Source organism: Lynx canadensis, chromosome E1, assembly GCF_007474595.2.
Source record: "Lynx canadensis isolate LIC74 chromosome E1, mLynCan4.pri.v2, whole genome shotgun sequence".
NCBI classification, from domain to species: domain Eukaryota; kingdom Metazoa; phylum Chordata; class Mammalia; order Carnivora; family Felidae; genus Lynx; species Lynx canadensis.
This window is the reverse complement of record NC_044316.2, coordinates 13079677-13093267: the sequence shown is the minus strand read 5'-3', so window position 1 is coordinate 13093267 and position 13591 is coordinate 13079677. Positions and strand designations below refer to the sequence as shown.

The window sequence follows — 13591 nt, the reverse complement described above, 5'->3', positions numbered from 1 at the left end:
CGGCCAGAGGCCAGCCTCCCACCCCTACTCTTCCCCAGCCCTCCCAGGAGACCCACATCAATGTTGGTGTTGTAGACGATGATTTCCAGCACTGAGTTGTCTGTTGTAGTGTCCACGTTGGTGAGGTCATAGAGGGAGGACGACACAGGCCCGTACGCCCAGTCAGTAAACTTCCTGGACAGGCTCCGGAGTGGCTTCTCCTTGATCTCACGGCTGAGGATGTACTTCAAGATCTGGGGACAGGAAGAGAAACAGCTGTAGAGGAGGGCTGGGAAGATGCTCCCACCTGGATGGATTGAATCCTGCCCGTGCGTCTGCCACCAAGACCCCTGGGCTCAGCTTTATCTGTGGAATGGGTATGAAACTTGCTGCTCAGTCTGCTTCCAGGGACTGTGAATACCAGGAACGAAAGGTGTGGAGGCCCTTTGCATGATGCAGAAAGCTGCACAATCAGCTCGTAAATCCTTGTACCAGTTGGGGACCCCATTTAGTGAAGAATCTGGGAATCGACAATTCTGAGAACTAATTTCTGTTTGACCTGGATGTGAGAAGATACTAGAAGTTTTTCTGGCTTCCCTATCCCTCAGTCAAGACCATAGCCCATTGAGGCTCACTCGCCTACTGACTGTGGGCCAGACAAGGGGTGATACAAGAGTGCCAGCCTGGCAGAGAGGCCTCGGAAACCCACTCTCCAGGTAGTGATCCTCAAACCCCACTGCATGGTAGAGTCATGAGGAACACTCAACAATCCCTTACCACCAGCTAATTCGGTCCGAATCTCTGGAGGGGGGATGCAGAGATCTGTGTTTTGTAAAGCTCCATGGGCAGTTCCAAAGTGCAGGCAAAGTGGAGAGCCACTGCTCTCCAGCTCACTGCTTCCCAAGACAGGGGCCAGGGCTTCCTGAGGCACCAACCCAAGGCCCAGGAAGAGGGTCCTGCTGGGGAGAACAGCATCAGAGCCGTGATCTCACATATTCCCATGTCATCTCATATGGGAGCCTTGTCCCCACAGCCCAGACAGAGAGCTCCCAGGGACAGGCAGGTCTCCCCATCCTGAGCCCCCAGCCTTGAAAAGCCTCAAGGAACAGGATGTGTCTTAAGCGTCTCTGCACCCTCCACTCCTAGCATGGCGGCCACCTTGGGCATCGTCCAGAAGAGTTTTCCAAAGAACACTGAATGAAGAAGAGAAGGGACCAGGAATGAGGGGGCCCCATCCCCAGGACTGGCCACAGGGGAGCACATTGTCCTCTAGAGAATCAAGGGGACATGGGGCCATGCTCCATGCGGACACAGCACTTGCCTCAGAGGCTGGCAGGGAGGGGGCCTCAGAGGAAGCTCCACTTGCAGCCCTAATCTGACTCTCCTCAAAGCCTCCCACAAACTGTGTCCCAGCTATGGGTAGGAGAGAGTGGGGGAGGGTGGGGACTGCACACAATTCCTCCTCTGTCGAAGCCAATCTCCAACACCTCCTTCCCCCACAAGAGAATGAAAAGGTCCCTTGTGAGCCCCAGGCCTGACCACTGGGTCTAGACCCAAGGCCCTCGGGGCACCCACCTCCCTTGTCAGCTGCCCCGAGGCTGGCACAGCTGTGATTGTTCAACAGCCCCTGCACCCACCCAGTCCTCCCACAGCCTCCCGGGAGCCTCAGTCCCCTCCCAAGGATCAGACACCATGGAGGCTGAGGAGCAAGCTTCTCTGAGCCTTGCCCCCCACCAGAATCCTGACCTTGATCTCAGACCAGGTTGTGACTCCAGCCAGCCACAGAGATGGGAGCCCACCCCAGCCCGAGTCTTCACCAAGGCTAAGCCTTGAGTTCCTCAGCCACACCACCAGGGCACAAAGGGCCGCAAGCAGTCACACTCTCTGCTGGGGACTCGGCTCAGAGGTTCAACATGAGAGACTGAGGTCTCTCCAGATCCAGAGCAGCCATTCCGGGACTCCCGTCCTCATGAGAGGCTGAAGGCCCAGAGGGTCAGGCCCAGCCTCCGCTTGGGTGCCTCGCCACCTGGGAATCCTCAGCCACAAAGCACATGAGGTATTGTGTCACTGTGGTCTTAAAGCTCCCTCACTCTGACCCCAGACAAAGGGTTCCAGAGCAGGGGATAGAAACAGAGTGTTAGGGACTGAAGTCCAGACCGGGGGCCCCACAAGCTGCACCTCAGTGGTCCTGTGTGGTCACTCACTCAGAACAAACCCAACTCAGGCCAAAATGCACTTCAAGACCTAAGGCCAAGATCTTCCCCAGGCCAAGGTGTAATCTGTGGAGTCCCCAGAAAGGCCCCATGAGCTGGCAGAGTGGCAGTGAGCCTCCCCGCTCTCCTTCCTGCCCCCTCAGCAGGCCCCACCTCGGCCTTGCCCATCTTGGCAGCCAGCTGCAGCGGCGTGAGGCCATCATTGTTGCACATGGTCTCCAGCGCCCAGGTGCCACTCCTCAGCAGGATCATGTCATACATGCGCTTCACAAAGTCATTCTGCGTCTTGAAGTCCTCAGCCACTGTCACCAGTGCGTGTAGGATGTTATTTCCCCGCGAGTCCTGCGAGGTGATGTCTGTCTGCTCGTTCTCCATCAGCAACTGCACAATCTCAGGCTGGTTGGTACATGCTGCCAGGGCCAGCGGTGTCTCGCCTGGAGGGTGGTAGGGGGAGCGCCAGAGCTCAGTTCCCTCTTAGACCAGAAGAGTGTTCCCCAAGCCCTAGGACTGAAGCCCATATCCTTAGCAGGACTGATCCCTCAGATTCCCTATGACCTCTCCCCACACCCGCCCTGTATGGGGGAGGCTAAAGCTACATCACTTCTATAACCTAACTGGTCTCTCTTCTACCACTCTGGCCCTCCAACACTACCTTCAGCCTTCAGTACAGCAGCCAGATTGACCCTAGTAACACATGAGACTCACCTCACCCAAAATAAAAGCTCAGGTTAGAACAATAGCCCACAAGGCCCTACATGTTCTGACATCATCTTCTCTCTTACCCTCATAATTCCCCTCCAAGCACAACGACCTTCTTCCTTTTCCTAGAACATACCAGGCATTTTCCTACCTCAGGGCCTCTGCACAGGCCATCCGCTCTGCTGGTAGTGCTGTTTCTCAGTATCTACATTGTTCATTCCCTCACCTCCTCCAAATCTTTTGTGCAAACGTCATCTTTTCAATTAATTACCCTAACCACACTATTTAAAATTGGAATCCACCTCCTTCCTGCTCTGGAACTCCCAATTCCCCTTCCCCTGCCTTACTTTTTATTTTTTCAATAGCACTTAGCATTTTCTAACATATTTTATGGTGTTCTTATTTATTATGTTTATTGTTGATGGTTTTCCTCCAGTGTAGAATGTAAGTTCCATGAGGGTAGGGATCCTTGTTTTGTTCACTGATACATTTCCGACACCTAGAACACTGCCTGGTATATAGTAAGTGATCAATAAATGCTTGTTAAAAAAAGAGAAGGCAGGTGACTCACACATGGTCACACAGCAAGCCTGGGATAGAACCAGGACCGGACAACAGGTCTCCTGCTGTTTCTTTCCAATCTCCCTCCTGTTCCCTCTCTCTTCATCCCTCCTTACAGACATTTCCCAACACTGTCTCCAACGGGGTCTGACGCTGGGCAATGGACTGGACAAGACCCTGTCCTCCTGGCTGCTCAGACCCAGGCTGTCCTGATTGAAAAACCACTCAGAAAATAGGCCAGAGGTTGTCAGTCAAGGGCTAGAGTGGGAAGACAGGTTGACAAAGTTGTGTGGGAAATTTTCTGGTGTGATGGAACTATTTATGTCCTGTCCTAATCGTGGTGGTGGTTACACAACTGTATGCATTGGTGGAGCTGAACAGAACGGTCCGTTAAAACTGTGAATTTCACTGTATCTAAAGTATATGTAATGATCTTTTCTTCACCCAGAGTGTCTTGACCCCGATTGCTTTTGGATTCTCTAACTTGTGAGTCAGGAAATTTTCCCCTCTTACTTTTGACTTCCTAGGTGCATTCCTGGAAGGCACTGGGCCCAGTGCCTGCATCAGCTCTTTACTACACTGGCAAATCATTCCCCTTCTGGGGACCTGTCTTTGCGCCTATAAAATAGGGCTTTGCCCCCAAGTCTCGGTTCCCTACACAGGGCTGCTCAACTGGATGCCCAAGTGCCCTCTAAGATCACAGCTGACCGCCCCCAGAATGCAGCTCTCCCATTCTCTCTCCCACCTCTCCAGCCCCTCCCTCTCTGGTCCGCATCTGGATGTCCGGTTCAGAAGGGTTTGCCCCTTGCGGCCTCGCCAGTCCCGGCTCTGTACTGCTGGGCCTTGGACACGTTGAGCAGGCAGGGATCAGCAGTGGGGGCTCCAGGCCCTGTGCCCCAGCGCCGGTTGGGGCAGCCCATGCCGGGCGGGGCGGTACCCACCAAAGTAGAAGCCCTCGTGCTGGTACTTGGGGTTGAAGAAGACCCCGCTGGCGTGGGCGTTGACGTCGGCGCCAGCAGCGATGAGCAACGCAGTGACGTCTCCCTGCCGCCGCTCAATGGCGATGTTCAGCGCCGTCTGCCCTGCGGACAGGGTGGGGATGGGGGAGGGTCGCTCAGCGGCTGGGCCCTGGGTGACGCCTCCTCTGGGGCCTCCACACCCTCCACAGAGCCACAGCTAAACACTAGCTGCCTGTCTGGTCTGTGTCGCCCAGCTGTCAAGAATCCCAGCTTCAGGGGCGCCTGGGTGGCGCAGTCGGTTAAGCGTCCGACTTCAGCCAGGTCACGATCTCACGGTCCGTGAGTTCGAGCCCCGCGTCGGGCTCTGGGCTGATGGCTCAGAGCCTGGAGCCTGTTTCCGATTCTGTGTCTCCCTCTCTCTCTGCCCCTCCCCCGTTCATGCTCTGTCTCTCTCTGACCCAAAAAAAATAAATAAACGTGGAAAAAAAAAAAAAAAAAAAAAGAATCCCAGCTTCATTCTTTGCTCCATTCATTCGCATGGACGCAAGGAATATTGATGGAGTGACTGCTCTGTGCTCCCGGCCAGGCGCTGGGGACAGGGAAGTACATGGGGTGTGGTTTTGATTCTTTTCCTGGAGAAGCTCACGGTCTCACTGGGAATTAAGTGCTATGATACTGGGAGGGGCAAGGGCTGTGGTACCTACAGCAGGAACTGTTAACATAGCCGGAGGGGGGGGCAGGGCCACGGTTCCCAGAAGTGACCTCTATGCTGAGACCGCTTGAGTTTATCAAGGCTGGGTGGGCTGGCTCAAGACTTCGCAGGCCAGGTTAAGAGGTTGGAACTTTATCCTGAGCACTGTGGGAAGTCATAAGGCATTGAAGCAGGCAAGTGACATGACCAGAGTTTGGGGTTTTCTACCTGTGTATTTTCCCATCACTCTGGGTGCAGAATTGGAGGATGCATTAGAATCAGCCCAGATTTGTGAGGAACTGTCGCTCCAGAGGAGAAAGAAATGCTGAGGCCCAAAGACCCTTAGGAGAAAGAGTCCTCAGCATGGCCTGAGGGAGTGATTGGGAGAGAAGGGGTGACTAGCCCAGGAGCTGGGAGAATGGTGCCCCAGGGACTGAGGAACAGAACAGGGGAGCAGTAGCAGGAAGGGGCTGGAGGGACCTTAACCCTGTTGGTGGAGGCTGTGGAGCCTCCAGATGGAAGGGACTGGAAGGCTGGGGGTGGGGAAGGGTCTCGGAATGCCCCACCAGAAACAGCATTTTCCAGAGAGACGCCACCGTGCTGTGCCATACACAAAATAAAGTCCTAGTGGATTAAAGAACTTGGCGTTTAAAAAAAATGGAAAGTTCATTTATAACTAACCTTTGGCAGGGAAGACCTTCTTAAGCAAGTTATAAAATGCAGAAACAACCACAAAAGAAAACAAACATGTTTGATAAGATAAAACTAAAGCTTTCTGTATTTCAAAAGACATCTTAAAGAAGGTTAAAAGGCAACTGATAGGCTGGGGAAAATATCTGAGATATAGAGACAGTATGTTTTTAAAAGTTCCTGATATATTAGCCAGCAGACAAACAACCTGATAGAAAACTGAGAAAAAAATTATTACAAGCACCTCACAGAGAAGAAAATTCACAAGGCCATGAAGAAAGTGAAACCTGTTTGGAATCATTGATAATCAAGAAAATGAAAGTTAGAATCTAACAAGTTAACACTTTTCCACTTTTCACCAGCCAGATTGGCAAAAACCAAAACCAAACAAAAGGATAATTTCCAATATTAGTGAAGGGTGAGAAGATGAGTATTTGGGGGAGAATAAAGCAGTACTTTTTGGAGGCAAATTTGGCAATTATCATTATACATTTCCTTGAACCCAGAAAATCCAAATCAAAGTATTTTCCTAGAAATGTGCACACTGAGCACAGGGTCATAGACAAGAATGTGCACTGTGAGATATTGGCGAGGATGCGGAAAAAGCGGAACACTTTTGCACTGCTGGTGGGAATGCAAACTGGGGCAGCCACTCTGGAAAACAGTATGGAGGTTCCTCAAAAAATTATAAATAGAGCTAACCCTATGACCCAGCAATTGCATTACTAGGTATTTATCCAAAGGATACAAAAATGCTGATTTGAAGGGGCACATATATTCCAATATTTATAGCAGTGCTATCAACATAGCCAAATTATGGAAAGAGCCCAAATGTCTATTGACTGATGAATGGATCAAGAAGATGGGGTACATATATACAATAGAATATTACTAGGCTAGTCAGAAGAATGAACCTTGCCATTCGCAACAATGTGGATGGAACTAGAGTGTATTATGCCAAGCAAAATAAGTCAGTCAGAGAAAGATAAATATCATTTGATTTCACTCATATGTGGAATTTAAGAAACACAGCAGATGAACATAGGGGAAGGGAAGGAAAAATAAGATAAAAACAGAGAAGGAGGCAAACCGTAAATACACAAAACAAACTAAGGGTTGCTGGACGGGTGTTGGGTGGGGGTGGGGGATGGGTTGAATGGGTGATGGGCATTAAGGAGGGCACTTGTTGGGCTGAGCACTGGGTGTTATATGTAAGTGATTACTCACTGAATTCTCTCCTGAAATCATTATTACACTATATGTTAACTAACTTGAATTAAAAAAAAAAAAAGAATGTGCACTGTGCTATTGTCATCGTGAAAAATTAGAAAACATTCAGATAGCCATCAACAGGGGAATAGTGAAATTAGCCACAGGATAGCCATCCTCAGGATGGCAGATGCTTCGGATTCTGTGTCTCCATTTCTCTCTGCCCCACTCGCCTCTTTCTCTCTCAAAAGTAGATATTAAAAAAAAATTTTTTTTAAGTAGACAGACTTTCATACAGACTCATATTCTGAGATGGGAAGGTGTCTGAGGCATATAGTTAAAAAAAAAAAAAGCAAGTCGTAGAACAATGCAAACAGCACCATACTATTCTATGTTAAGGAGGTAAGTGAATAAATAAAACCATCTACTTCTATGTGCGCATAGACACATGTGTAGAAAGCCTAGGAAAGTCTTCCAAGTCTACACACCATAATAATCAGTTCTGGATTGGACCGTAGGAAATAGGCAAAGGAATTTTTTAACTTAATTTAAATATTTAAATGTTTGACAATGAAACTCTCTTCATGTGTTATTTATGTAATTAAAAATAGTTATGTTGAATCTCAACAATGGATATATAATGGTTCATTAAGCTAATATCTCAAATATATGTTTAAAACTTTTAATAATAAATGTTTTAACTACATAAATTGCCTTGGAAAAGGCACGTTTCTGAAGGCCTCTAATAAAATGCTAAAAATTATAATATTTTAAAAGTGGTCTTTGGATCCTCTTGGCAGCAAATGGAGGAAAACCTTAGCCTCTGCCTGCCCGGGGGAACTGAGACTCAGAAAGAAAAGCAAAGTAACATGCCCAGAGTGAGGAAAAAGAGGACACTGGTGGTGCTGGAGCCCCTTAGCCCCAGGCGGCAGGCAGCACCCAGGACTGAAGGAAAGGTGCCAGAAGATACCATCAGAGGGAAAAAATGGGGTGGGGTTGGTTTCTGGGAAGACAGAAATAAACGGCTCTTCCCACCATGCGGAGAGAGAGTGGGTGCTCACAGCCCCCAACAGGCCCCACCAGCAAAGAAGGAAGGGGCGAGGGGAGGCTGAGAAAGGGCAGAAGTCAGGGGTTGCAGCTGGGACAGCAAAGCCTTAATACACTAATCTTCATTTATTCACCCATTCGAAAAGCATTTATTAAGGACATCTTATGTGAGACTCCAAGCATCCAGGGAATCCACTATGGGCAAGATATACTCCATCCCCACCCTCAAGGGGAACATGCTACTAGAAAAGGGAGTATGTAAGTCCCTGTAATGCTGACAGGAGAAAGGGGGACAGAAGGGGACTGAAAGGGGGAAGAATCAGGACAGATAGCCTGAGGCACTGGCCTAAACCTCCCTGGCTACAAGACTACTATCAACTCCCTGGTGGCAGCTGAGAACATTTTATAGCTCATTCCAGTTTCTCTCTTTGCTTTGGCCACCAGGGAGCTCAGTGTGCAGCTCAGCACTCAGTGGCAGCAGTCTTCCCTGGGTTTCCTCTCTTCTGATCAACGGTGTGGAGTTTTCACAATCTTTGACTTTTTCCCTGCATGTAACGAAAACCCTTTAGAGAGTCTGTAGTTTAAATAAATAAATGATAAAAATTAAAATGACTTTCTCCCATGAGAAAAGTTGAGGGCCTGAGCTAGACCATCACCTGCAAAGAGCAATGGTTAGCGCCCCATGGCATATCAGCAGGATGGCATCCAGTAATTCCTGAGCCCAGCATCTCTGTACCTCATTAGACCCTAATGGGATGTGTACTGAGTCCAAAAACTCCAGGGAGGACACATCTTACAGATTATTCACAACAGATTTGCTGGGCAGCGAAACACCATCTCAGATTTGATCTCCCTGCCCCTCTCCAGCCCATTTAAGAGAGAAACCACAACACTGAGACCCAAATGGGGTGGTTCATGGTAGCGATGACGACAGTTGCCATGTGTTGGCCTCACCCAGCTGTCTGACAGATTCTCTGGCCTTCTTTCCATTGCTCCAGTGTGTCAAACTCATTCCCATCTCAGGCTTTTGCCCTTGCCCTGCTCCAAATCTTTTGTCACCACATAGGCCGCAGGTCAAAGGTTACCTCCCTGCTTATCCACTCTGAAGTTGCCTGTCCCCAGTCACTTTTTATCCAATTACCTTCTTCTATTTTATTTTCATAGCATTTTCCATCTAAAATTACCTTATTTGGAGCATTGGCCTACATCTGTCTTGTTCACCACTGTACCCTGGTGCCAAAGACAATGCCTGGCATGTGGTCAGTGCTCAAAGCTATCTGCAGAACAAAGGAAGAGAGGCGTGCTTGCTATGTGGTGCTAATGCTAAGTGCTTTCTGCGGTGATAGCAGTGTCCCTGCGTGGCCTGGCTCCCACCGGACCCTCTGCAATCCCTGTCTGCACGGCAGCATACCTTCGTAGGCCTCCTCTGTGTATGCAGCGTTGATGAATCTGTCCAGGATGTCGTTCTCTTCAGCAAAAGCCAGCAGGATCCGCACGATCTCCTTGGTGTTGGGGTTGATGTTTAACAAGGCCTTCATCAGGCAGGTCTTCCCCGTGTCAGAGGCCGTCAGCTTGTGCATAAGGAAGTCTGCAGGGAGGGAAACAGAATGAGCTGCAGGAGGGGCCTGTCTGCTCCTGGCGGGGTTGGGGGGGGGGCAGGGTGTGGGGGCTGCAGGCTCAAACCTCTAGACCCTGCTCCAGGCCCTCCCCTGCTGCACACTCCCCTCCTCCCTCTCCAGCTACTCCTCCCCCAAGGCCCCGGAGAGGCTTATCTGAGGCCTTTTGCTCTTTGCTTTCTGTACCCTCTCCCTTATAGGGGACAACCTCACCCACTGCGTGGCTTTCCACTGTCCACTTCAGTGTTGACACCCTGAAATCTCCAGCCTGCCTCCTCCTGGTAGCCTACAAATAAAGCTCATCACCTCCCCCTAACAAGCTACTCCCCAAGCTAACAGCTTGGGCCCCACCATCCACCAAGTCACCAAAGGCACCACCCTAGACTCCTCCCTTTCTCTCGCCCTCCTTGTCCTTGAGTCCAGCCAATTCCTCTGCTGAAGAGCTGGTCACCTTCCCCCACTCAGATGCTGCGGTCCCCACCTCGCCTGATAGCTTCCTTCCCATCCCGCCCATGCAGGAGCCAGACCACGACCTTTACCTGTTTAAGCCCTTTCATGGCTCCCCATTGCCCTCAGAGTCAGGTTCAAAGTCTCCAGCCCAGCATTCTGGGCTCCTCACACGCCCTCCTCACGGGCTGTCATGGGGGAAGGTTGACAGCAGGAGGCACGCAGGGCCCCCAGCCCTGTACCGTCTCTGCCAGAGCCAGGCACTGACCAGCCACTTCCAGGCCACGGCGTCGCTTGCAAAGCTCCTGCAACTCCACCAGCAGCTCCAGCAGCTCCTCCACGCTGCCCTCTGACACGGCTGCAAAGATGCGCTTCTTCAGCCGCCTCTTTTTTCGCCTCTGCTCTTCCTTGGCCAGGTTTGCACTGAGGCCAGAAAGTGTTTCCAACTCACCACACATGCACCCCCACCCCCACTCACTCCCCTTCCCTGACCAGAGCCACGATGCCTGCAGGGTGCTGCAAAGCCCAGAACGCCCTCCATTAGTGCTCCGGGCCCCTGGGATCCGTGTCGCCCTATGCAGGCTTCCCTCCTAATCCAAATGCAATCACATTTTTTCAGAATATACGCTTGGGGGCTCCCGGGTGGCTCAGTCGGTTAAATATCTGACACTTGATTTTGGCTCAGTCATGATCTCATGGTTCATGGGATGGAGCCCTGCATCCAGCTCTGCACTGACGGTGTGGTACCTGCTTCAGATTCTGTGTCTCCCTCTCTTTCTGCCCCTCCTCCACACACTCTCTATTTCTCTCTCTCTCTCAAAATAAGTAAGCTTTTAAATACACACACACACACACACACACACACATATATTTAGATACACATAGTAAAGGTGATTAGGAAGAACTATTAATGGTGATTACCTAAAAAAGTATGAGAGTAGAGGAAGGAAAATCCCACTTTCATCTTTTGTGGTGTCTGAATTGTTTAAATCTATCTCTCTGGGCCCCCACACTCCGAATAGGCAACCATGGTAACGCACATTCTTTTGTTTGTGTGTGTTCTTGCGGAAATGCATATGATGTTTCATGGTTTATATGCATATATTTTTAAGTTACGTAGACGGGATTGTGTTAAAGTTCTCATTCTGCTTCATACTGTGGCTTGAATGCTTCACAATGAATGGGTAATACTTTTTATAGTTTATAAAATGTAGTACTCCCCTCCCCCCACAAAAATGCCTACATGCCGCAGCCACAGGCCCAGACATTTGTCCCAGCCCCCGGGAAGGGAGGCTTCTTTCTCTCTCCTGGGTCCTGGTGCCCGTGCCCCTGACACCCACCTGGTGGACACCGTGGGATGAGAGGAAGGGCCAGGCTCACCTGGGACTGTTGGGATTGGACGGTGTCTCTGTCACGTCGTCCTGAGGGGACTGCGGAGAGTCCATGTCATCACAGTTGCCAGAGAGGCTGGAGGGTGGGGGAAAGGAAGAGGGACACAGGAGTTTAAAACTGGACAATGGTAGCATGCCGCAACCGGGCCTGGCCACGTGGCCCAGAATGAGTCACTGCCCCCGCCCCCTGGAACTGAGGGCTGGGTTGGCAGGGGGTGGGGATGGCCGGGCAGGGGGGCCGGGACTCACCACTGCCGGATGTTGGAGTCCATAGGCTTGGAGAAGACGGGGGGAGAGGTCTTGGAGACTGTGGGGTTGGGATCAAACCCTTCTATCTCCAGGAAGAAGTGTGCACTGTGGGGACACCCAAGCAAGGCCATCAGAGCTGGGGCAGAATTGTCCACCTGTATGTCCTGCAACCCTGCTTCCAAGAGTGCCCAGCCACACAGAGCACTCGCTCTTGGCCAGCTCTGTGCTGGACCCCGTCCCTCGTGGCCTCACTCTTCCCTCACAGCAGCCCTTGAGGATGGGTACCATCCCAATCATCCACATTCCACAGGGGGGCCTGAGGAGGCTCTGAGGTCAAGCGACTTGCCCAAGCTCACACAGCAGGCAGGCGGCAGAGCCAAGATTCAAAGCTGGGTTTGGGTGACTCTTGTCACTAAAAATACTGAGTAGATGAACACAGGGGTCTCTACCGGGGTGGCCTAACATCTTAGGGGACTTGCCTGTCTGCAGGTGCAAAGGACCCACCAGCGTTGGTGAACATGGCAACAAGAACCATCATTTCCCATCATGCCCCCCAACTGCCCCTCTGGCCTCAGATCTGAAGAGCCCTACCAGGGAGAGGTCCCTAGATGCTGACATCTACAAGGGCCTTTCCTGGCTGCCAGGGCACAGTCCCCACCCCCACATTCAACCCCCTTTGACCACCTCTCATATTGTTTTGTTGGCACAGAAAATAGATCTAGAGCAGTGAGTGGATATAAAAGTTCCAGGTATAGGGCTAAGAACCCCTTGTGGAGAAGGAAAACTCAGGAAAACACTTTGGACAGTGGAGGCAAGGAGCAGTAGAGGGGCAAGTGAAGGGCATGCTTTCTCCCAGGGCTGGAAGAGAGACTTGGGTGCAGGGTCTGTGACCTGGATAAGCCCCAAGGAAAGGGACAGACTTACTGCCCCATGAGAGGCAAGACACAGACCCAAGATAGGACTCCCTAACCAGACATAGCCCGGCCTCACCTTTAGACACGCCCACAAACACAGACACGCCCACTCTCGGAACCCACAGTCACACACTCAGGGACAAGCCCTCTCATGACATCCAGAGTAGTGAGGATCAGGCTGGCGGTCATTTGTAGCAATACTCCCCACGCCGTGGCTGCTGCAGCACACCTGCTGGCTCGGTGACCTCACCTGGGAACGATGGCCTTTTGCCACCTGGCCTCTCTCCTCAGTGCCTTTGCTGCCTGCCTCTTTCAGGCCCAGAAGGATCAGCACACTCCCTCCTTTTCTCACAAGACCACAGAAGAGCTCCCAAGGTATGATTCCAGTCATATCAAGTTCAGAAGGAAGGGCATCAGGGAAGGGATCATGGCCCCATTCTACAGATGAGGGAACTGAGGCTCAGGCTGGAGCAGCAGCTCATCCATAGTCACCCCACCAGGCTAGAAGCCAAGTTGGTCAGAGAACCTGACTCCCGATTCCAGCCTCAAAGTTTATACCACTATCCACACTGCTCCCCTCAGCCCTCTGGATCTTCCAGCCAAAGCAGCTCTAGGGATTAGCTGCAGGTGGAAACTGCCCAACATAGGCACTTCCCGGGATGGGGCAGACAGGAGGGAGACTTGGGTCTTGCCTGGAGAATTCCTCTCCTCTCCAGGCACACACAAACCTGGAGGTCTCAGAACAAATCCAGTACTTGGGTGGGGACAGAAATGCGGTGGGAGACAGGGCTGGCTAGCACATTGGGTCTCACCCTCCTATCTTCTGCCCATCAGAGGAACGTTCTGATCTGACCTGAAATCAAATCCTTCTTCCAAAAGAGAAGTAAACCCCTGATGGGGAGCCCAAAATCTGGGTTCTAGTCTGC

At 51.2% G+C, this 13591-nt stretch overlaps 1 protein-coding gene across 2 annotated transcripts in view; it reads right to left on the bottom strand.

Annotated features, from left to right (window-relative positions):
* TRPV3 (transient receptor potential cation channel subfamily V member 3) overlaps nucleotides 1–13591 on the bottom strand; it is a 31173-nt gene that overhangs the window by 12827 nt on the left and 4755 nt on the right. For both annotated transcript variants that reach the window (XM_030296011.1, XM_030296009.1), the window contains exons 2-8: nucleotides 11752–11856; nucleotides 11492–11578; nucleotides 10380–10534; nucleotides 9460–9636; nucleotides 4394–4534; nucleotides 2346–2626; nucleotides 57–233 (exon numbers count right to left, since the gene is read on the bottom strand). In XM_030296011.1, the coding sequence (XP_030151871.1) occupies nucleotides 57–233; nucleotides 2346–2626; nucleotides 4394–4534; nucleotides 9460–9636; nucleotides 10380–10534; nucleotides 11492–11578; nucleotides 11752–11856 (1123 nt within the window). The remainder of the gene's footprint in view (nucleotides 1–56; nucleotides 234–2345; nucleotides 2627–4393; nucleotides 4535–9459; nucleotides 9637–10379; nucleotides 10535–11491; nucleotides 11579–11751; nucleotides 11857–13591) is intronic.